This window comes from Spea bombifrons, chromosome 2 (genome assembly GCF_027358695.1).
Source record: "Spea bombifrons isolate aSpeBom1 chromosome 2, aSpeBom1.2.pri, whole genome shotgun sequence".
NCBI classification, from domain to species: Eukaryota; Metazoa; Chordata; class Amphibia; order Anura; family Pelobatidae; genus Spea; species Spea bombifrons.
The window spans coordinates 108,582,216-108,605,748 of record NC_071088.1 but is presented as its reverse complement, the minus strand read 5'-3'; the positions used below and the strand labels follow the sequence as shown (position 1 = coordinate 108,605,748).

Genomic DNA, 23,533 nt, shown 5'->3' with positions numbered 1-23,533 from the left:
TCTCAAGGAGCACCTATGAGCAACGATAGTTTAATGAACGTTTAATGAGAGAAATACACAATGAGGATCATACAAGCGGGAAAGGATGTGTAACTCCAGTGGACCCTCATTTACAAGCGGATGAATGTCTCTTAGTACAACGTATTCACTATGGCCAAAGAATCTTCGAAATAAGATGAAATACACTTGGATAGAAGACCATTGTAAAATTTTGCGGAGACACTAAAAAGGCATGATTCTTTTACTGCAATAATGTAACTTGGAAATGTTCTTTACATCTAACAGGTATCTTCAATCAAAAAGCAACTAAACACATGAACAGGATAACAGAAGACAAAACGCTTAAAATACTCCTGATTCAGATCAATAATAAAAAAAAAAAAAAAAAAAAATTGTTCATGTTCCTTGATTTCAAACGAATATCTGAACGGTTAGAAAGTTACAATATTGTTGGGTAAAAAACAAGAGGCTTCAAGGTATGTTACAGAAATATTGTTTTTCTAAAATGATGTATTAATAAAACCAGTTCTCAAAACATCACAAATAACTGAAGAAAAGGATGAAAGGAAACCATTCAATTAGAAATTAGTTAAATGTAATTAAATATTTAATTAGGTTTCCTTTTTCGTGGCGTCGCCCTGAGCTACGGCTTACACAAATCAAATTTTAACTAGGGCTGCAACTAACGATAATTTTAATAATCAATTCGTTGGCCATTATTTTTTCGATTAATCGGATAAAAAAAATGCAAATGTTTCTTTTATTTAAACCCTTAACGACAATCCACGTACATGTACGGGGTTGCCGTGCAACGGGTTAACGACAATGCCCGTACATGTACGGGCTGCCGTTAAATAGCTGCATCGCCGCGATCGGCGGCTTTGCAGCATCCACGGAAGCCTCCCAAGTGAGGCTGACCGTGGATCCGGGGAGGGCAGCCCTTGGCAGCCCTCCCCGGAAGAAAAATGGCCGCCGCCGCACCGATCATGAAAGATCGCGGCGGCGCCCGGCTAAAACAGCTTAGGAAGCGATCTGAATCGCTTCCTAAGCATAAATGGTGTTACTGACATGCCTCAGTATCGAGGCATGTCAGCAACACTACCCCCCTACCCCGATCACCTTGTGATTGCTCCGAAGAGCAACCACAAGTGCCATCCTGTGAATGACGTTGCCGTCATTCACAGGATGGCATCAACAATAGAAATGAGTTCATAGAGGGTCTATCCAGACCCTCTTGTGAACTCTCGAGCTCCTCCTGCAGGTTGAATGCAGGTACTGCATCCAACCATGCAAGGTCAATGGAGCCCAGCTCACTAATGAGTGATTAGTAAAAAAAAAAAAAAAAAAAAAAAAAAAAAAAAATTAAAAATTTTTTTTTAAAAAAAATTAAAAAAAAATAAAAATAATATGGTAACATATAAAAATCCCCACTGTCACCAAAAAAATAAAAAAATAAAAATTAATAAGCAAGTCCTAAAATTCTTTATCTTTACAAAAATTCCAGCATGGAAAGAGTTAAAATATTGGCATTACAAATGCCCATAGGGTGTCTCGTATTAAAAAATGCATGAGTGGATGGGATAAATTGAATTGGCCGGGTTCAAAGGTGTCCCAAATATGGGACATGGGGCAGATGTCTAAATGGCCAAAAAATACACACCTCACAAAGGCGGCCTTTTACCTCCCAAATAACCCAACAAACCCATGCATGTGGGGTATCACTGCGCTCAGGAGATGTTGCTGAACACATATTGGGGTGTTGTGTGACAGGGACATATACCAGGAGCGATAAATTTATACCTGAAGTACAACGTGTGTGAAAAAAATACAAAAAAATTTACTACCATAAAGTTTCACAAAGGCTGGTGGTAAAATTAGTGCATGGAAAGGGTTAAATTACCAGCATGTGAAATACCTTGGGGTGTCTAGTTTTTAAAAATATATGACTTGACGGGGTAAATTGCATTGGCCGGCTTCAAAGATACCCGAAATGGCACATGTGGGGAAGAATTACCAGATTTGGAAAAAAAGGTTTTGAAATAGCAAAACGCTACCTGTACTTATTGCCCCATAACGTGCAGAAAAAAGCAAAAAAACATAAAAACATTGGGTATTTCTAAACTCAGGACAAATAGTAGAATCTATTTAGCAGGTTTTTTCATTCGTTTTTGCAGATGAGTAAAAGTTTTTTGTAGAGCTGAAACAACGAATCGATAAAATCGATAATAATCGATAACGGAAATCATCGATAACGATTTCCGTTATCGATTAATCGAGTGATCAATTCGTTGTTGGAGCACTCGGCTCCTTTTACTTACCTCCGCGAGCGTTCCCCGCTTCTGCTACACGCTCTGCAGTCTCCGCCTTCTTTTAGCTACGTGACGGATGTGACGCGTTCCGGAGGTAAGTATTCTTCATGTCTATGTGCACGGATCGCACAGAGCCACTCGCACAGAGCGAATCGCTCTGTGCGAATGGAGCCACTCGCACAGAGCGGTTCGCTCTGTGCGAGTGGCTCCACTCGCACAGAGCGGTTCGCTCTGTGCGAGTGGCTCCACTCGCACAGAGCGGTTCGCTCTGTGCGAGTGGCTCCATTCGCACAGAGCGGTTCGCTCTGTGCGAGTGGCTCCATTCGCACAGAGCGGTTCGCTCTGTGCGAGTGGCTCCATTCGCACAGAGCGGTTCGCTCTGTGCGAGTGGCTCCACTCGCACAGAGCGGTTCGCTCTGTGCGAGTGGCTCCATTCGCACAGAGCGGTTCGCTCTGTGCGAGTGGCTCCATTCGCACAGAGCGGTTCGCTCTGTGCGAGTGGCTCCATTCGCACAGAGCGGTTCGCTCTGTGCGAGTGGCTCCATTCGCACAGAGCGGTTCGCTCTGTGCGAGTGGCTCCATTCGCACAGAGCGGTTCGCTCTGTGCGAGTGGCTCCATTCGCACAGAGCGGTTCGCTCTGTGCGAGTGGCTCCATTCGCACAGAGCGGTTCGTGAGTGTGGGTGCAGGGCAGAGTGGGGGTGGGGGTGCAGGGCAGAGTGGGGGTGGGGGGTGCAGGGCAGGAGACTGGGTGCAGGGCAGAGTGGGGGTGGGGATGCAGGGTGTGAGTGTGGGTGCAGAGCAGAGTGGGAGACTGGGTGCAGGGCAGAGTGGGGGTGGGGATGCAGGGCAGGGTGTGAGTGTGGGTGCAGGGCAGAGTGGGTGCAGGGCAGAGTGTGAGTGTGGGGGCAGGGCAGAATGTGGGGGCAGGGCTGGGTGCAGGACAGAGTTAGAGACTGGGTGCAGGGGCACAGTGCAAAGTGCTGGGTGCAAAGTGCCAGTGCTGGGTGCAAAGTGCCAGGGCTGGGTGCAAAGTGCTGGGTGCAAAGTGCCAGGGCTGGGTGCAAAGTGCAAAGTGCTGGTGCAAAGTGCTGAATGCTGGGTGCAAAGTGCTGGATGCAAAGTGCCAGGGCTGGGGCAAAGTGCTGGGTGCAAAGTGCTGGGTGCAAAGTGCCAGGGCTGGGTGCAAAGTGCTGGGTGCAAAGTGCTGGGTGCAAAGTGCTGGGTGCAAAGTGCAAAGTGCTGGGGCAAAGTTTCTTGAACAGTACTAGTCCACCTCTTTTCAGAATGTTTGGGGTTATTTTGTTTCATAAATATTGTGTTTGGGTTCTTGTACTTTGAAAATATTGTTTTTTATTACATCATAACAAAATAAGAATGTTAATGTAAATTTTAAGTTGTTTTTTAACATCCAGTTCATTAAATTCTTTTAAATAAACGAAAAATTTGCATATTGTTTTTTTTTATCCGATTAATCGATTAATCGAAAAAATAATCGGCCGATTAATCGATTATTAAAATAATCGTTAGTTGCAGCCCTAGTTTTTTGTTTAAAAAGTGAGAAAAAGTAATTTTTTAACAAAAAATCCCCATATTTTATCATTTTTTTAATAGTAAATTAGATATGATAAAATTAATGGTATCTAAAGAAAGCCCCGTTTGTCCTGAAAAAAACAATATATAATATGTGTGGGAGCACGAAATGAGAAAGAAGAAAATCACAGCTAAACAGGAACACCGAAAAATGTTAAAATAGCCATTGTCCCACAATATACTACGAGTAATAACCCCTATTGTCCTTAAGGGGTTAAAATAATGTAATGAACAAACTGGGTGTTAAAAAAACAAAAACAAAAAAAAACAGATTAAAAAAACTTCAAATTTACACTTTCATCTGTTTATCACAATGGCCTCTCTCTATTCACCTTCTTATTTACTGCCATAATAATAAAAGCTACAAGAACCCAAAACACAGTTTTTCTCAAAGTAGGTGTTAATACAAAGTTATTAGTAAATATTAATTCATGTTAACTATTTTTCATATTTAATAAAAGCTATGAGAAAAAAGCCTTGTTTATATTTTCTTTTATTTGCCAAACTGCCCCCAGTTATGCACATCTGACCCCCACCTTGCCACTCTGCCCCAGATATGCCTTATACCTCCTATATGCCAGAGATTCCACTGTGCCCCCCAATATGCCTTATACTCCTTATATGCCAGTGATACGCAACTGAGCCCCCTGATATACCTTATACCCCCAGATATGTCTTATGCCCCCCTGATATGCCTAATATCCCCTATATGCCACTCTGCCCCTCAGATATGCCTTATACCTTCCAATATGCCACTTGGCCCCCATTTATGCCTTATACCTCCCTATTTGCCACTCCGCCCCCCATAAATGCCCTACACCACCCTGAAATTCATTATACTCCCTGATTCACCACTCTGCTTCCCCCAAATTCATTATACCCCCTATACACCACTCTGCTACCCTGAAATTCATTATACCACCCCATACACCACTATAACTCTCCCATGCACCACTCTGCCCCTCTCCCCCCCTGACTCCCATGCACCACTCTGCCCCTCCCCCCCCCCCGACTCCCATGCACCACTCGGCCTCTCTCCCCTCCGACTCCCATGCACCACTCGGCCTCTCTCTCCCCCGACTCCCATGCACCCCTTGGCCTCTCTTTCCCCCCGAATCCCATGCACCCCTTGGCCTCTCTTTCCCCCCGACTCCCATGCACCCCTCGGCCTCTCTCTCCCCCCAACTCCCATGCACCACTCGGCCTCTCTCTCCCCCCGACTCCCATGCACCACTCGGCCTCTCTCTCTCTCCCCCGACTCCCATGCACCACTCGGCCTCTCTCTCTCTCCCCCGACTCCCATGCACCACTCGGCCTCTCTCTCTCCCCCGACTCCCATGCACCACTCGGCCTCTCTCTCCCCCCGACTCCCATGCACCACTCGGCCTCTCTCTCCCCCCCGACTCCCATGCACCACTCGGCCTCTCTCTCTCCCCCCGACTCCCATGCACCACTCGGCCTCTCTCGCCCCCCGACTCCCATGCACCACTCGGCCTCTCTCGCCCCCCGACTCCCATGCACCACTTGGCCTCTCCCCCCCCCCCCCCGACTCCCATGCACCACTTGGCCTCTCTCTCCCCCCCCCCCGACTCCCATGCACCACTTGGCCTCTCTCTCCCCCCCCGACTCCCATGCACCACTCGGCCTCCTGTCAGCAACGGAGGTTCACAAGACACCAGGGAGTCGGGGAGAGAGGCAGAGTGGTCTATGGGAGGGGGAGGAGGCAGAGTGGTGTATGGGAGCCACCCTCCCATACATCCCTCTGCCTCCTCCCCCCTCCCATACACCACTCTGCCTCTCTCCCCGACTCCCTGGTGTCTTGTGAACCTCCGTTGCCGAGAGGCACTTTCACTGGAGCTTCATAGAAGCCCCAGCGGAAGTGAAGGGGAGAAGCAGAGGTTGTTTGTGAGCATCGCGCAGACACCCACCAGCCGACAGAGTATAATCCTCTGCAGGAGACCTCGATTCTGTCAGCCGGTGGGGGTCTACACGATGTGCACAGACAGCATCCGTTACTCCCCTTCACTTACGCTGGGGCTTCTACATCATGTGATGCTGGCGCTGCATTGTAGGAGCCCCAGCGGAAGTGGAGGGGAGAGGCGGAAGTTGTCTGTGTGCATCGCACGGACACCCACCGGCTAACAGTGAGGGGAATCCAGGTCCCCTGCAACTCTGCGGGGGATCTGTATTCTAGTGTTATAATACGATCTCTGTTTGAGGTCGGATTATAGAAGGAGAGGAGTTTTTCCAGAGCATCTGCTCTGAAAAACACCTTTTTATACTCTATAAAAATAGATTTGACTAATCGATAATGAAAATCGTTGACAACAATTTTCATTATCGATTATTATTGATTTTATCGATTAGTTGTTGCAGCCCTAATTTTAACACCTTTAAACAGAAGTTTTGTTTGATGAGCGCACAGGATATGAAAGTAGAATTCAACTAGCATTACAAATGACAATGTATGGGTGATTACCTATGCTAATTAAAAGGTTCATTTAGTATGCCAAATTGGAAAGTATATATAGTCTACTCATTTGTAACAAGTTTTATTTTTTTAGGATATCTTTATGCACATCCCACACTTTTTTTAATTACTCTACAAACAGAAATGTCAACAGAGCGTGTATTTAACAATATCACAAAAGAATAATGCAACTGACAAAGCCCGTACATGTACGGGCTCAAAATGCATTGTTTTCAATGGGTTTAGGGACCGCCCATTGTCCTTAAGGGGTTAAAATTGTTGAAAATATCACCGGCTAGGATATACTAAATAAAAAATAAAAACAACTTATACATATAGATCAGAAATGTTTGACACATTTCTCTTTTTATTTTGGTCCATTCCCCCGCAGTGATGCTCTCTGGCAGCTGGTGGACGCCTGCGCGATGCGTGCAACCACCGCTGCTACCCGGCACTTCTATGATGGAGTGCTGCGTGACATGACCTTCTGGTGCTCAGTTGTAGAAGCCCCAGCGGAAGTGCCAGGCAGCAGCAGAGGTTGTCTACACGCATTGCGCAGGCTGCCTCCACTAGACATCGGGGAGTCTAAAGTATGGGGGACAAGTCTGGGGAGGCAGAGTGGCATATAGGGATTTTTCACAATCATGGTTTTTTATTAAATATGAACAATTGTTTACATGTGAATATTTACTAGTAAAACATTTTTTCTTATGTGGTTGTCTTTTTTCCCCCTCAATATTCCAATTTGGGGGGGTTGTCTTATAATCTAGCAAATACCATAGGTTACATCTACTCTCAACTGACCTACTTGATATAGTAGTTTATCATAAAATAGACTTTAATTAGCCAGAGCATCCAACTTGATGATTAAGACCTAGACATTCTTCTGTTTACCATGAGGAAAGGTGTTTATCTAGAAGATTGGGATAACCTAAAGCTAAAACATAAAAATTGAGAAAAAAGCAGCTGTCAGAGAATATTATATAACTTAAAAATAAACACACAGTAAATCTTAGTAATAAAACATTAATAACTCCCCTCTAAGTGTAATCAGGTGTTTCTGTCACTGGTGGTAAATAACGGCATCAAACAGAACCCAGTTAAAAACATGCAAGTTTCTGCACATGAAGTCTCACTTGTTACCAGGCTTTAAAGTTGGTTGTCACGGTAACAAAAAATGTAGCAAACTAGATGTCTAATAGACTTACAGCTCTACTTTTTGCATAATATAATATATTTTGTATATTCTAGCTCTTCTTACACCGATCAGTAAAACTCCCTTACTCCTTATGATACTGGCCACGATAAACGATAGAATGGCTCATTGCAAATCACCCAGCTGACACGCTAATGAACTTTTGTGGAGGAACGGACTCAGCACTGCCATAAAGAATCCGCTCTGACGAAGGTGCAGAGAAAGTGACCCAAAATATCACGACTGCCAACAATGGCAGCCTACATGCCTACAGATAAAGAAAGTTTACTGGAATAAAAGCAAAAAGACTTTTTTCAGTGGTTTTTTTTCAGTGTTAATGTACATTGCTGTATACAGCCCTGAATATTACGCTCAATGAGGAGCCTCATGAAAAGAAAGAGGAAAACTTCAAAAACTTGGGATCCAGTAGTTCACCTTTCAACATTACCAGCATCATTGGAAGATGACACGCATATAGGCAAGCCTCTCCCCATGTTTTTTCTTTACAGGAATAGAATAAACAGGCTTATTATATTTAAGTACTGAATGCACTTGCAAATTTAACCTTGTGGAACTGAAACCGATAACACGATGACGCAAAAAAAAAAAAAAAAGCCCATCCTAATACCACAAAAGGATTCCTTAAGTCTTGCCCCATACATGCATATATAACACACATGAGAACATATAATATGCCTCAGATGTGTACAGTGGTGTCACAGAAGCCTCCTGCTGCTTTTCTACAGAAGCAAATGGGAATAAAAAAACATCCCAACATCTAGAAGCATCTTTTCCCACGCAACTCCACTGCTTTGGTTAAATTGATATGAAAGCAAACAAATTGATATTTGTAAAAATGCAAACCAATATATAAAACGGACACTACAACCATCATATACAATATAACGCATACGATATAGCTGCCATTGTTAGCTGATGTTCCCTGGGTGCAGGGAAATTCATTTGCCCTTTCCCTATTTGCACGGTATTAAGTACATCAGAAGTCACATGTGTACTTTTAATATGCATTCTTTGTTGATAGGGTTGTATCTTTAAAGACGGGGTGATGAGACTATAAGGACATTATATACATGATTGGACTACAACTCTTAGTGCACAGCTGGCTTACGGCTAGCCGAAGAATACATCAAAGCATTTTACATTCTCAAAATACAAATGAACACTGGCAATAAAATGTGATAAAAAGGCAAAGGGGCACTCTAAGTATCGTATGTTCTTTAACGCAAAATGTTAGATTTTGTTAGATCCTTTGCTTTCTCTCTTTCTATGGAACTCCTCTATACCGTTAATGAATTTCCGTAGCAGCTGGGTAACAAACTGCACTCAGATTTTGCCACAAAACAGGACTCAGAACAAAATGCGATTAGTGTATTTGACATGGCTTTAAGGTTTCCTTCAAGAACATTTTACACTAATCAAATGTGCATCAGAGAATCAGATTGAGTCATCTTTCAATTAATCTATTTGCTGTGCCTTACGCAACAAGTCACAAGGAAAAAAGGCAGACATTTGCCCGTGTGATTACTTACCATTACTTCTGCCTTCAGGTTTATCCTCAGACTGACCTAAAAACCACAAAAACGTGGTTAGTAACATTTCACGAGGCAGGCAGCCAATATAACGCACATCCAAATGCGTACCTGGCAACCCAGAAGAGGGATACCTTTTCTAAAACGCTTATTGCTGGCATTTGAGCATCCAACGTGGACTGCTATGGCTTTATGATTTTGTGGGTGAAATGGTACAATTTTACCCACGCTTAAAAAAAAGGACACGGCAACCTTCATATGCCCTCTAATTGATTTCATTGGAAGCGCATTACTGCCACTGACAGATTAAGCAGCCAATCAGCGGCAAGAGATTTCGGATCATGGAGGAAGAAAGAAGCTTTTGCAGAATGGCTATAACTTCTGTGGGAAGTTTAATTTCCTACCTTTTATTCAAGCTTGACTACTTAAATACTAGAAATGTATAGTAACAAAATCACATTGCTTTGTTATGGCTCAGAAATTGCTTCTGAAATGCCTCTATGGAGGGGAAAGCACAATTTAGCATTAATCCATTTACCGTGCAGACCAGAAAACGTCTGCAGGAAACGGCTTAAATCCCATCAAGTGCCACCAAACGACTTTTCTCCCAGAAAGCGGCTCTGCAGTTAATGGAAATCGGTTGCAGTCAAAGCACTGCATGCTCAGATAATCTCCGTCGCCCTCACATTCCGCGTGGCTTAAAACAGATAGTCTGCCGCTGCTTCGGCTGAACGTCTTACAATGCCTTATTAACCATACTTTCAAAACAAAAAAAGATACTTATATTAACCTTTTTGGCTTACACTAGCCAAGTAGACCATGTCCAATTCAATTAAATATTTGTTTTAATAATTTATGGACAACTCAGCTTTGATTCCAAGGGATAGTAATGATTTGTTAAACAGAAGCAACTTCTTATAAAAATATTAAAGTATACCGTGACAAGGGAAAGTTATAGTACCCAGAGCTTACACACATTGCAGACAGGTCTCCATGCGGTAAGAGGGGGGGCGTTGTATGTATGTGTACGTACTAATCTCCAAGATAATTACATATGTATAAGATAGATAAATAAAATCCAAATGAATCCAAAACCCTCCATATTCCATATGGTTCTTTGGTCCTTCATTAGAGTTACTCAGAGTAAAATGCTGAAGCCAGACAAGATTGTGACGGGAGAGATCATATACCCAACGACACCAAGTTCTCTTGACTGACGAGCCATTAACAATGAAACGGGGAAGAGAGGTCAATGTGCCAAACGTGTGTCTTATGGACAAAGCTGCTAAGATAGAGCGATTTTATTTCACTAATGAGAGGGAAAGAAAGAAAAAAAACTAAAAACTTGTTTGATAGTTGGTTATTGATATTGGGAGATTTTTTTATTTTTTTATTTTTTTTTACACATTCAATACCTTTTATAAAAACATTGTATTGGTTCAAAACAGCAAAAGAAGTCACTGCATCGCAGATCGTCTCTTCCATTACATCAGACTCGCCTCGTTTTCAGGCTATTAGGTAGCAAAGAACTAGTACCACCATCAACTGAAACATGCGCAGTTCCAGTTAATGATTATTTCTACCCAACAAAATCAGAGATCAATGAGTCTGCTAAGAACAATAACAAAGTCAGTATTCTTGACAGCACCTGAGCCCACAATATAATGAGCAATTAGAAAGTTCTTTAATTGGGTCTAGAGGAAGAGTGAAGCAATTTGTTAAGCTCTGTCAAGAAAGAAAATGTTATTTTATGTTTATAAAAAAGTTACAACAATAGTGTATCTTACTTTGCCATAAACAGGGCCGGCCCAAGACAAAATGCCGCCTGAAGCATAGTTTAAAATGCTGCCCCCCGCTATCTACCCTTCCTCTCCCTGCCGCCGAACCCCCCCCCCCATTATCTACCCTTCCTCCCCTCCCCCCGTACTTACCTTACAAGCAGTCCTGCGGCGAGTCTCCCTGCTCGGTCTCTGTGCTGGCTTGTAATGCTGAGCGCCAGAAATGACGTCATCTTCCGGCACTCAACATTACAAGCCGGCACCGAGACCGAGCTAGAGGGCTCGCAGAGGAGAGAGAGAGAGAGGGGCGCCGAGCCGGTAGGCGAAAATCACTCGGCGCCCCTCTCTCCTCGGCTTTTTAAAAAAAAAAAAAAAAAAAAAAAAGAGGCTTGGCACTTTGCCACCCCTTCAAAAGTGCCGTCTGGAGCGGTTGCCCCACTCGGCTCCATTGTCGGGCTGGCCCTGGCCATAAAGCAATTACTACATAAAATAAGCCGCATCTAGTTATACTTAGGGTGATTTATAATCTTTATTTTGTAATGTGCAAAGTATGTTCAAAGGAGTTGTCCCCCCTAACAACAATTTCAGTCACCAGAAATACTGGCCTTCCAAAATGATAAACAGACGACTCTTATCTTGCTCTATACTGCAGTACTCATATTGGTGATTTCCAAAATACATGACAGTCCTATACATACGAGGTGGTTACCAAACGGGGACGAGTATTTTTCTTCAGATACTTTAGTTGTGTGGAAATCATAGACAATCCTAGAAAAAATGTGATTTAGATTTTTAAGCCTCTTCTATGTATCTTTCCTGTTCCCTAAATGCCGTCTCCTAAAATCAGCAGTAAATGGCATAACCAAGGCTGGTCTCGGGATTTAAACTAGACCTGAAACAACGAATCGATAAGGGGAATCGTTGTCGACGATGGGGCAGATCCTCTCTCTCTCTCTCTCCTTAACCCCGGCTTGTCAGGCACCGGCTTGTTGGCCTGCCCAGCCGGCTAGTGTACAGGAAGACAAGATGCTGCTGCGTTTAAATTAGGGCTGCAACTAACGATTATTTTAATAATCGGTCGATTATTTTTTCGATTAATCGGATAAAAAAACAATATTTAATAATTTAATGAAATGCCCTGCACCCACCCACACTCTGCCCCATCAGTTTCCCACCCGGCAATCAATCAATCTCTCTCTCTCTCTCTCTCTCTCTCTCTCTCTCTCTCTCTCTCTCTCTCTCCTGATTTGCCTTAACCCCTTAATGACAAAATGCATTGTTTTCAATGGATTTAGGGACCACCCATTGTCCTTAAGGGGTTAAAGGATATTTTCGTGAGGTTTGTAAACACAGATGCATTGCTTAGATCCTTTCAGTGCTAGCAAAACATTCAAAAAGGAAAACTCAGCAAAGTTTCCCATTATGTATCAAGTCAGCACGAGTAATCTTCCTCAAATACAACGCTGGGGAAGCACTGCAGCCTGGTGGATGACACAGTATGGACACGACCATTAGCCGGAACAAAATGCACCATGGGGAGGAAAATGGTCAATCAATAGCATTGTTGAATCTAAGACCAAGAACTGACTACTCTTGCCTCCTTACATCAGGAAAAACAGGCAGATTAGATGGACCGAGTGAGTCTTATTTTCCGTCAAACTACGTTGCCATGCTGTTTTAGCCACGTATGTGTAGCTAAAATAGGAGCTGACGAATGCAATGTCACCGGAGCAGATATCAAAAGCAAGAAAGAACCTACAATGTATATTTTAAAGGATGCCGGCTGGGTGTAAAATAAACTACTCTTCAACCACCACTTATGGTTTCAAGAATGGCTTATACTCTGCCCCCGTCTCAGACGGAGATTCAGCAAGTTTGAAAGGGATCTGCAGATGTGAAACACTCAGGTGGGATCCTCACCAAGAAGGGAAAAGGTAGCAGCTACTGAAAGAAGAATATGGATTATCTCTCGTTGAGTGTAGCCTTAGTGATCCATAAGGAGCCACCTAGCTTTACTCATTGCTTTCCAACATCTAAAACACACAACATAAACAATGTTTCTATTCTAAATATAATCGCAATGCTGTAAAACGTTAACAGGTTAAGCATTTGTCATCAGTTAATAAACACTTTGATCATTTACTTTTCCCTACAGCCGTTTGATTTCTTTAAAACATCTCACCTCTCTCCTTATTGTGGCGCAATATGGAAATAAAGTGTTTCTCTAGAGGCAGTTCTCCGGTAAATTAAGAATGCATTAAGAATTTCAGTCAAGAAACATATTCTTTGAAATAAGCTTTCAAGCGATACAGTTTTCGGTCCGCAGCTTGAAAGCTTACGTGATAAATAGGCTGCGATTGCTTTTAATGGACTAGCCTTAAAAAGTATGGGAACTGTATGCGAGAGTAGCAGAAATATCAAATACAAAAACAACGTTTTTCTGAGAAAATACAAAAATAGAAAATTATAACATTGTCGTCATGGCTGAAATCACGTAAAACAGATTCTTATGACGAACATGCAAAGTTTGTGGGTCAGAATAAGTGAGATAACGCAGTCTCCAAGACACAAATGCTCGGTGGGTCCCAGAGTATTTCCTAATAGGCATTGTTTATAAAAAGGTACTAATAGTGTGAAATAAGATTGGTTTGATTTTATATTTAACCATCCAGCTAAAACAGCAAAAGGTAGTTTGATTAGATGTATAGGTAAAGATATCAGTGCAGCTCAGCAAGAAGATATGCCGCATCAGAATGGGGAAGAAAGGGGATTTAAGCGGCTTTGAACGTGGCATGGTTGTTGGTGCCAGATTTTCATTCACAACCATCTCTAGGGTTTACAGAGAATAGTCCGAAAGAGAAAATATCTAGTGAGCATCAGCCGTGTGGACGAAAATGCCTTGTTGATGTCAGAGGAGAATGGGCAGACTGGTTACAACCAAGGAATGCAGAATACCATAAAACAGAAAGGGTAGAGCACAATTACTTTGGGGCTAATCATTAAGCCCCCATAAATTGTGAGTACTATAATTTGGCTTTTTATTTCATCAGCTTGATAAGACATACTACACCATTGTGCTGATGAGTCTCTATTCCAGCTGCGGCATTGAGATGGTCAGACTTTGGCATAAACCAGGGCTCGACAAATCCCAGGCGCCAGGTCGCCATGGCGACAGAGAATTTTGTCCTGGCGCCTAGGTTTTGTCAGCCTCTTACATCCAGAAAAAATTGTGGATGTAAGAGGCTGAGTCACCACACGGGGGCGCTGCTGTCTGCCCAGGAGTCTGGGCAGACAGTCCAGCCACTCAGAGCTCGCCCCCGAGCCTGAGATCACTCCCACGGAGTGAGCCTGTAGGCTGAAAACGCGGTTGCTGCAAAACCAGCAATCGCGTTTTCAGCTGCCACAGGCAGCTTCAGGGAAGGGGGTTGTGTGTTGATTGGGTCCCCACACAAGTGTGGGGACCTGGCACAACACCCCCCAGCTGCCTGATCGCTCCATGAGAGCGACAGTGCAGCGTTAACCCCTTCAATGCCGCGATCGCGGCATTTAGGGGTTAATTCCCGTTTTGTACGGGGCTCTGCTGCTGGTGGTCTGCCTGGTTCCAGGCAGACCAGCAACAGCAAAAACAAGCCCCCACAAGCCCTGTGATGACTCCTGTAGGCATGGAAGCCTACAGCAGTCATCAGAGACTCCCCCCCCCCTGCAATGGCTGGTCTATAGACCAGCAATTTGAGTCCCAGCTGCCAGAGGCAGCTTCAGGGACAGGGGAGAGGGTTCTTTGGTCTCCCCCTGAGTGTGGAGACCAGCCCCAACACCCCCTGCTGCCTGATCGCTCCCTGAGAGCGACAGTGCAGCGTTAACCCCTTCAATGCCACAATTGTGTATGACACATTCGTGGCATTGCAGGGGTTAACACTTGTCCCCACAAGCTTGCGGGGACTAAATATCAGTCAATGCTGTGCTCCAATGGAACATCAGCATTGAAAGGGTTAAAAAAAATAATTAAAAAAAAAAAAAACAGCACTGACCTGAAAGTCCAGGGTGCTTCCAGGTCAAATGCTGTGAGTTTAGTAAGTGGGCTGATGATGATCAGATCACTCCTGACCAACTGTTAGTTTAAAAAAATCCTGGCTCCTAACTTTTCTACCTGGCGCCTAGATTCACAACAAATTTGTCAAGCCCTGGCATAAACAACATGAAAGCATGGAACCATCCTGTCATGTATCAACAGTTCAGATTGGCGGTGATGGTGGTGTAATGGTGTGGGGGGCATTTTCTTGGGACACTTTGGGCCTCTTTGTACCAATCAAGCATCGTTTAAACACGACAGCCTACTTGAGAATCGTTGCTGACCATGTCCATCCCTTTATGACCACAGTGTACCCATCTTCTGATGGCTACTTTCGGCAGGATAATGCACCATGTCACAAAGCTCACATCATCTCAAACTGGTTTCTTGAACACGACAATGAGTTCACTGAACTCCAATGGCCTCCACAGTCACCAGATCTCAATCCAATAGGGCACCTTTGGGATGTGGTGGAACTAGAAATTCGTCATGTCCATATGGCCCAAAATCTGAGGATGTTTACGGCACCTTATAGACAGCAAGGTGTAAAGCGGCCCGTGTGTGTGTCATACACATATATTATATATTTAAGGTATAGATATAACTATTTACAGAGCAATCCTGTCAACATAAAAGTACACTACAGGGACCTGCCGACCTTCCAAAATACAAGCTGTATTCATCAGCGCATCGTGACTCATCCTACTGCCTTTTAGAAATACAATAACACAGCTTCTAGCTTTGAAAAGTCAGGGAACTGCCTACACTTTATAGTTTGCGTTTAAAGATTTTCTGTTACTTTTCAAACACTAAAATGCTTGAGAACAAACAAACGACCAATAACAATGTCCATGAAAAAGTCTTAGGACTCAACATAAAACTGAATTTTGCCATGAATCAAGACATAATAAAACACAATAAATGGAAAACCGTGCGCCACCAGCGGCCTGCAGCTTCCAGACTGTGATTATAACGCTCATTTAGTGAGACTTGCATCTTCACAATACACGCTTACACGTTCAAAAGACAAGAGGTTAAAAGTGAAGAAGAGATCTAGGGGGAAACATTGTTGCCCCCATAGCAACAGCCTAGGAATTGGTTACTCGACAGCGTTATTTCCAACAGGATCGTGGTTACCTCCCGAGGACAGTCAGTTGCAGCGTTACGGTTTGATAAGAAAATGATAATAGAAATAGGATTTGATGGCTAATAACCTTTCGGTCCATCTAGTCTTAGGTTCAGGAAAGCTTTAAGCTTATTCCTCGCACAACCAAATTCTACCACTTCTATCGGGAGGCTGTTCCATTTATCTACCGTTCTCTTGCTAAAGTAAAACTTCATTACATTTTTGGAGGTATCTTTTACCTGCGAACAATTTCAATAAAAGGGGGCAGTCAGAGGAATAAAGTAGTTGCACAAAAGGAAAGTTGCATTTAGCAATGTAACATGAGACAAGATATGCACACACCATCACATTGATATAAAATATTCGGCAAGGGGTACACACCCTAAACATTTTTTTAAAAAGCATACACATTCAGATTCCGGGGTGCTGCTTAAGTGTCCAACATGTAAACACAGCAAATCATTCCTAAAAAGCACCTAAGGCATAAATATTGGGGATTCCGTCATACTATATAGCCTGTATATTAGCTTAGCCTACCACTGTGCCAGAGTACCACAATTCCGGCGAGAACTACCTAATTTTCCACGCAGTATTGCTTAACCCACTGAAACTCTCACATAATTCAAAGGCTGTGGTAGGTGAGGTGCGTAACCCTAAGGTTTGGTCAGAACCTGCAAATACGCAAAAAATATATACTTAGAAGGGGGAGCACACCCAAAAAAAATCCTTTCTGGGTGCAGTCCCACTGATCCCACTTCTTGGTAAGCAATATAACCATGTAAAATCATATAGGAGTTGCTGAAGTTGGGGTACTTCGGCGTAGTGGTGGGCTACACAGTATAGTGTACTTAGCATATACCACCTTTACACTTTTATAAATAGTATTTGCTGTGTGTGCGCTGATCTCTTAGTTTGAGGGTGTGTAGTCATTGATACAAAAATCTAGCAGGACAGTGTTAAGTTTAACAATTAGTTTTTTTTTTTACTGAATAATGGGAGGTTATTCTCACATGACATGCCAAATTTAAGCACACATTAGACATCTTGAAATATGGAAATATTTCAATTAGCCACTAAAAATGACAACGGTGACCACAAATCAGGTGATGATTAGTCTGAATTATTAAATGTCACTTCTGTTCTCAAAAGGTTTAAAAACAGAAATCTGAAAATTTTAAGTGTAAAACATGGCATTATGAGTCTGTATTGACAGATTTGGTTGACTAAAGAAAGGACATTGGAGCACAAATGGTGTCTGGAGTCTGCCATTTGTAGGAATGACAATACATGAAGGAAAAAAAATCCTATTTTTAGTCTTGGGGGTTTCTGCCATGCTTATCAGTAAATGTCATATTTCAAGGAATAGAGGAGCGAGGTGACCTTATAATAGTCAAACTTGCCAAGTATGTCTGATAAGCCTGAAATAGTAAATTCGGATTTAATCCCAAACAATGTGACAAGCGAGGTGGTCTGTGAGATAAAACAGATGTAAAAGATGTAAAAAAGATTTTTGTTCGGCTGCAGACAATTTTGTGAATACTCCATTGTGTAAATCACCAAAGTTGGTGCCATTTTACAACCATCTGACCGATGACACAAATGATTGTCACCAGCTTTTGACTTTTCAATGTCTTATTTACATTTTTAAGAAATCTACAAACAAAAGGTGAACCCATTCTTTTTCCACCAAAAAAAGTCTACGTAGATTTTTTGTAGTGAATCCTTCCATTCTAGAAAAACGGCCCGAGCAGATAAAATTAGATTCTTCACTTTCCAACATGTTACTGTTCCGTATATGAAAAACACCAATTTAATGGTGTCAAGAGTTGGTATGTGTAGTTTAGAATTTGTATTTTGTTCGTATACATTGTTATAGCCTTTCTTGTAGTCTTTGATCTTGGGGTAATATAGCAAATCCCTTGATCATCAGGGCTTATTGGAATGCGAGTACTGGGCCTAGGCCATAAGTTAAATAAGCAGATATTACCACCAGAGCTGGACTATATAGTCTTGGTCATGGAAACAAATTGTTTACCGGCGTGATAGCGTAGTTGGGATTTCAGGTGTTAATTTGGTGGTTGCTGGAAACAGAAACGGGTAGCCAGGGATCTGGGGGAGTCAACTTTTTACTTTCACACTCTCCCCACTGTCTCAGCTGGACCTTGCCTGTAACAAGCAGTATTTACAGTTCACCAACAATAATGTATACTTTGGACTCTTAAATGGATGAGAACCCCAATCCCCTTTTATAGGAAGCCGATTTTCAAATATTAGTTCCTATATCTGAAAACTTCCCTAGGTTAAGGAGGAAAGTGTATTCAATCCGAGCCCTTGTTTTATATTCTCTCTCTCTCTCTCTCTCTCTACATGAGCTTCCATCAACATCACCAAATACCATTCTACTGGCATTGTGGCCAACCACAGCATCCTCCTATGAAGTCCATAATACTCCAAGTCCCTATCAAGATAACCGGTAGAATATGGTATCGGAATATACAAAAAAAAAGGGTTTATGTGAAGATGTCACAACCTTAGAAAATAGTACACAATATAAAACCATCCCAAAACATAACTGTCTGCACATTAAAATACACCCCTTCTTACCTGATAAGCCCTCAGTAAACACGGTGAGAGTCTGACCTCCCACACTCTGCAGCTGAAACGGATGTTCCCTTGGTGCAGTAACTGATGAGGTGGCTGCCTTTCCTCCAATATCCTGGATACTCGCAAGCTCTTCATTGAGAGTAAATGATACCTGATGGCATAAAACCAAAATCAAAGATCGTCCTGCGGTTTATTTACAAAGTTGGAGGGGGGAGATATAACTATTACTGTGTTCAGTGGTCTTATAAGTAGGTAATTATACTCCCCCCCACCCTGTTAAGCCCCTGTCAGCAATGAAGAAAAAGGGGCCATTGCTCCAATACTAGGGCCCAGACTTTTTGTTTGGGGGCTGTACTACCCATAAAAGGGGATATATAGCCCCTTCTTTCCCTGCCCGGCCAAAAACCAAGGGAGAGTTTGTAGGGCTCACTCCAAGGAGGAAACACACTAAAAGCACCACGCAGCCCTCCCTCACACACACACACAACAAAAAAAGGTAAGTCTTCAAGAAAGCATTTCCATCTTTGGCACTTCCAATGTAAGCTGTGTCAGTACTGAAAAATCAAAACCTACAAGTGCACAAAACCTCAAAAGGTGTCTGTGAAACCTGATTTAGAGTCGCATTGCTAGCCCCAACCCATGGCTGGTAAGTTGTAGAGTTCCCCTCGAACACCAGCCATAGGCCGTGAAAAAAAGGTTTAAAATGAAGACTCTACTACAATCCAGTGAGGTAAAAAATTTAATTAAATTATGCCCCCACATGCCCAGCTCCATAGCGGACTCTGTCAGATCCCTCCTCGGGCTTCATAGGCCTTCTCAACCTTAAGGCAAGAGGACCAAGCTTTCACAGGTACTTGATCTTAGCTAAAACGCTGCATAAGCATTCTGGGCTGAGCAAATATTACACACAACAAAGCAAACTGAAAAAGCTACACCATTGTAGGTAGAATGCTCACCTCTGTTTTGCCTTGGTTTCTGTAATGGAGAGAGAAAAAGAAAAATGTAAAATAATTTAAAAATACAGTTCTTAAACTGAAAACATTCTGGGATAGGAGATCTAAAGAGAAATGTAAGTTACTTCCAAGGTTTTTGCTCGGATATATGTTTCACTAATATTAGTGCAATTACAACTCACACATTTGTTACACGGGTCAGCCTTGGTTATAGGTGGAACACTATAGTATATAAATCGCACTGCCAAGTTAATCAATGATAAGCCGCATACTCCCGTGCTAAATGTATCAAAAGGGAATGTTTAGTATTTAAATAAAAGGATTTGCACCTAAAATGTCATGCGTTACTTACTTAACGATTCTCAGTTTTCCAACTTCTCCGCGCCCTGTAGCCTTTGCCCACTGTTGTGCCAAGTACTTCGGGAGCTACAAGAGAAATATGTCATTTTAGAAACACTTGAACGGTGTGTCTGGCAATCAGATGGTTAAACAAAACCATTCTTCCCTCCGCCAAAGTACATATAGATAGTTAAATTCGAGTAAAAGAAAATGTTTCCGAATTCAAATATCTGTTTCAAAATGCTAATAAGCAGCGGCTGCTATATTTAGTCTTTGCGTCCTCGCCTCTTTCTGATGATAGATGTCGCTTTCATTTGAATATCAAAAGGAACAATTTTGAAGGAAAAACGAGGAAAGCATCAAAGCATCCGCGTTATCTGCCAAATGCCAATTTCCAATCACTAGCAAACAAGTATGATTTAGTCTGCCAATACACTTGTTAGGTTCCAGATCCTCACGTCGCTTCGCACGAATCAAACAGTTCAAATTCAGCTTCATGGACTTAACCCTTTATGAGAATTGTTCCATGCTGTTGTGTAGGAGATCTTTTTGTCAATAACCTTGCACTTTGCAGACAACACAATCATGAAATGGAACGATTGCAAAGGGCACTGGAACACCAACTCAAAGCAAGAGTTGTGGTTTCAAGGTTTATCTAGAGTGAAGGGCTGAGCTGGCCCTGTATAATGTATAGTTCAACGTGTGAGGATTCTGAACAATTCTCACCAACTTTAACTATACATTAGACAGGGCCAGCCAAGCTATTCCCACAATACTCATTTGGATCTTCACGACATGCAGTCAGAGTTGACAGCACAACCTGACAATTCTTTTTTGCGACTAGACCCCAAAGCACAATATCCACTCCCATTAGCAAGAGTATCGGCAGATAGTGGGGGGAACCTAACAGATACTCCCAGAAATAGAACACCACATTGTGCCAACCTGCAAATATATAGATTCAAGCACTAAGCATTATAAAGTGCCAACACCAATAAGATCCACCTTCAAAACAGCGTTATTACACTTACAGTTATATCGGTAGGATAGAGAAATCCTAACAAAGATGAGTGTAGTATCTGTAAGAGATGGAAACAATCGATCCTCTGGCCTAAACGCCAACGCAGCATGAAACCCAAGGTGCTTCCTGAGCACCCAGGGAGGTCCAAACCTGAGCATGCACCATACTGCGTACCTGATGCAGGGCAACATTTGGAATGTCATAGTGGGGCCTTGATGGTCTAGCACAGGAGGGCCACTGTGGACCTTCACTGCGGACCTTCACTGCTTTTTCCCCCTTTCATCTTCCATGGTCTTTCCTGGCTGTTAGGTGAAGATTTATGTTTTGTTTTTGGTGCATGTGTGACCATGGGATTTTTTGGGGGGCAGGCACAGATGGTTTCAAAAACCATGTCCATAATGCTTAACATGCCATACAAGAGCCGTATCCCGGATAATTCAGCTCTATGGTTCGGAGGTGGGCATATCGTCAGGCTCTGACTACTCCTTGAAGACCCCCCACAGGTAAGAACCCAGGTCCTTACAGAACTATTTGAGGGGGGCCAATGGCAGGAAGAAAGGGGCAGTATATTCAGTGGGTTTCTGGTTTCCACTGTGGCTCTTCATTGAGCATACATGAACATTCCTCTCTTCTTTATCTATGGATAATGAAGGGCCAGCAATTTAAAAAAAACTAGGATATCTTGAATATTCCAAACTGAACCTAAACGCAACATCAACATAAGCACTGAGCATCAGGAGCTTTGTGAAACTTGTTTCCATGGCAGAGCAGCTGCACACAAGGTTTGGCAGATGCCAGGAGAACACTACCTACTGCAATGAATAGTGCCTACTGTGAAGTTTGGTTGAGGGGGGATAATTCCCAGACACACTTCAAAATCTTGTGGAAAGCCTTCCCAGGAGAGTGGAAGCCGCAAGGGGGGCAGGAGGTGGGGGGGACACCAGATTAATGCCCGTGCTTTTGGATCGTCTAACAAGCTCGTATAGGTGTAACGCGGACCAAGAAAGAAAACAAGAGAAAGAAGGCAAGAAGTAGAGAAGGCAGGGAGAGAAAAAAAAAAACAAATGCAAACAAAAATTCTGAGCACTTCATTTTTGTTTGCTTCATTGGAGGTTCCAAATATCTCTAATTTTCATAGATATAACATTTCTTAGGATGATAAAATGAATCTCTAGCAGCAATTCATCTGTACTTGACAATTATGATGACATAGATGCGCTTTACTACAAGTCGTCCTTACTGGCATGTGCGGTTATCTTTGCCAGACCGGTCAACAATGTAACGCATCTCTGTACACTGCTGAAAACAGTACTAAACAGCTGTACTACATCTAGGCAAACTACAGTACGCAGAAAAAGAGGGCGTCCACAGAACCGTAGGAAAGGAAACAAAGACTGTGCAGGTGCTTTAACATATATCCCTTAATCTGTAAAATAAAGATAAATTCACCTACCTTTAGGGAAGCTGCAGCACAAAGCCTCCACCATGCTCCCCCTTTTTGGGCCATTGGCAATCAGTGACTGGAAAGCACTCTGCTGAAAGAGGCAAATGCTCTGCAGAATCCCCTCCACCCACTGACAAGGGTGGGCAAAAACATTGGAATTGCATAGGATGCCTGAAGTGTCACCAACTCCATGTGCCACACAAAGGAAAGCTACCTATTGTGGAGTGAGACCACCACACAAAGTAGCCTTATTCTAATACCTTATCCCAGTATAATCCTTAACAGCTTTTCTTAACAGATGACCATTATTTTATGAGGCAGTAAGTTATTATATAACAAACTTAAAGCAAATTTGTTGTATGTCGCCGGTTTTGTGAGGGGGTTTAAAAATCATACCCCCACTTACCTTCACCAACCACATCCCGGTATTTTGTTTGGCGCCGCTCAGGTCCAGCTCCCCTTTCTCTGCCGACATGATTCTATGCAGAAGCTCAGCAAGCTCCAAGATACTAAAAACCGGAAGACAAAACACGGCGGTTTCAATATGCCGGTGCACGCAGTACACAGAACTCTACGGAGCGCATGATGGGACATTCTTCCTGTCGCGCTCACATTATTCCCCTGAACGGAAATTCGTAACATACAAAGCTGCGCACGTTTAGAAAAAATTGTATCCGCAAAAGTAATAGCTGGCGATGACATAAGTTATCCAAAGATATATGTACTTTTCTCACTATACCTTGAAATGAACGTAAATATTTATCTGCTGTTTAGACGTAAAGGAATAAAAAAATAAAAAACAGTTGACCAGGCGTTTAAATAAAATTCGGCAGCATTTTTTGCCCAAGGAGTTACATAAACCTAATTTTCACCTTTTCCACAGGTCCCATTATTTTAAATAGGATTTTTACAGTAACATGGAGTACGCTAACATATATCCCAACAGATATATGACAGTCCTGATTTTGTAGGCACCAGGGACCATGGGCCAGTTGGGGATAATCCGTAACTGGCCCAGGGAGCTGTAAAATCAATGGAGTTGTGTGCGGTCGCAGGTGTCGCAAGGGGAACTATCTCAAGTAA

At 42.8% G+C, this 23,533-nt stretch overlaps 1 protein-coding gene across 2 annotated transcripts in view; it reads right to left on the bottom strand.

Moving 5' to 3' along the window:
- Positions 1-23,012, bottom strand: part of GTF2F2 (general transcription factor IIF subunit 2) — a 66,624-nt gene extending 43,612 nt beyond the window's left edge. The window contains exons 1-5 of one of the 2 annotated variants that reach the window (XM_053455484.1): positions 22,857-23,012; positions 19,999-20,072; positions 19,650-19,668; positions 18,694-18,844; positions 9,117-9,152 (exon numbers count right to left, since the gene is read on the bottom strand). In XM_053455484.1, the coding sequence (XP_053311459.1) occupies positions 9,117-9,152; positions 18,694-18,844; positions 19,650-19,668; positions 19,999-20,072; positions 22,857-22,925 (349 nt within the window). In that variant the 5' untranslated portion in view covers positions 22,926-23,012. The remainder of the gene's footprint in view (positions 1-9,116; positions 9,153-18,693; positions 18,845-19,649; positions 19,669-19,998; positions 20,073-22,856) is intronic. The other variant, XM_053455486.1, reaches the window with a different exon arrangement.
- Positions 23,013-23,533: the final 521 nt, after the last annotated feature.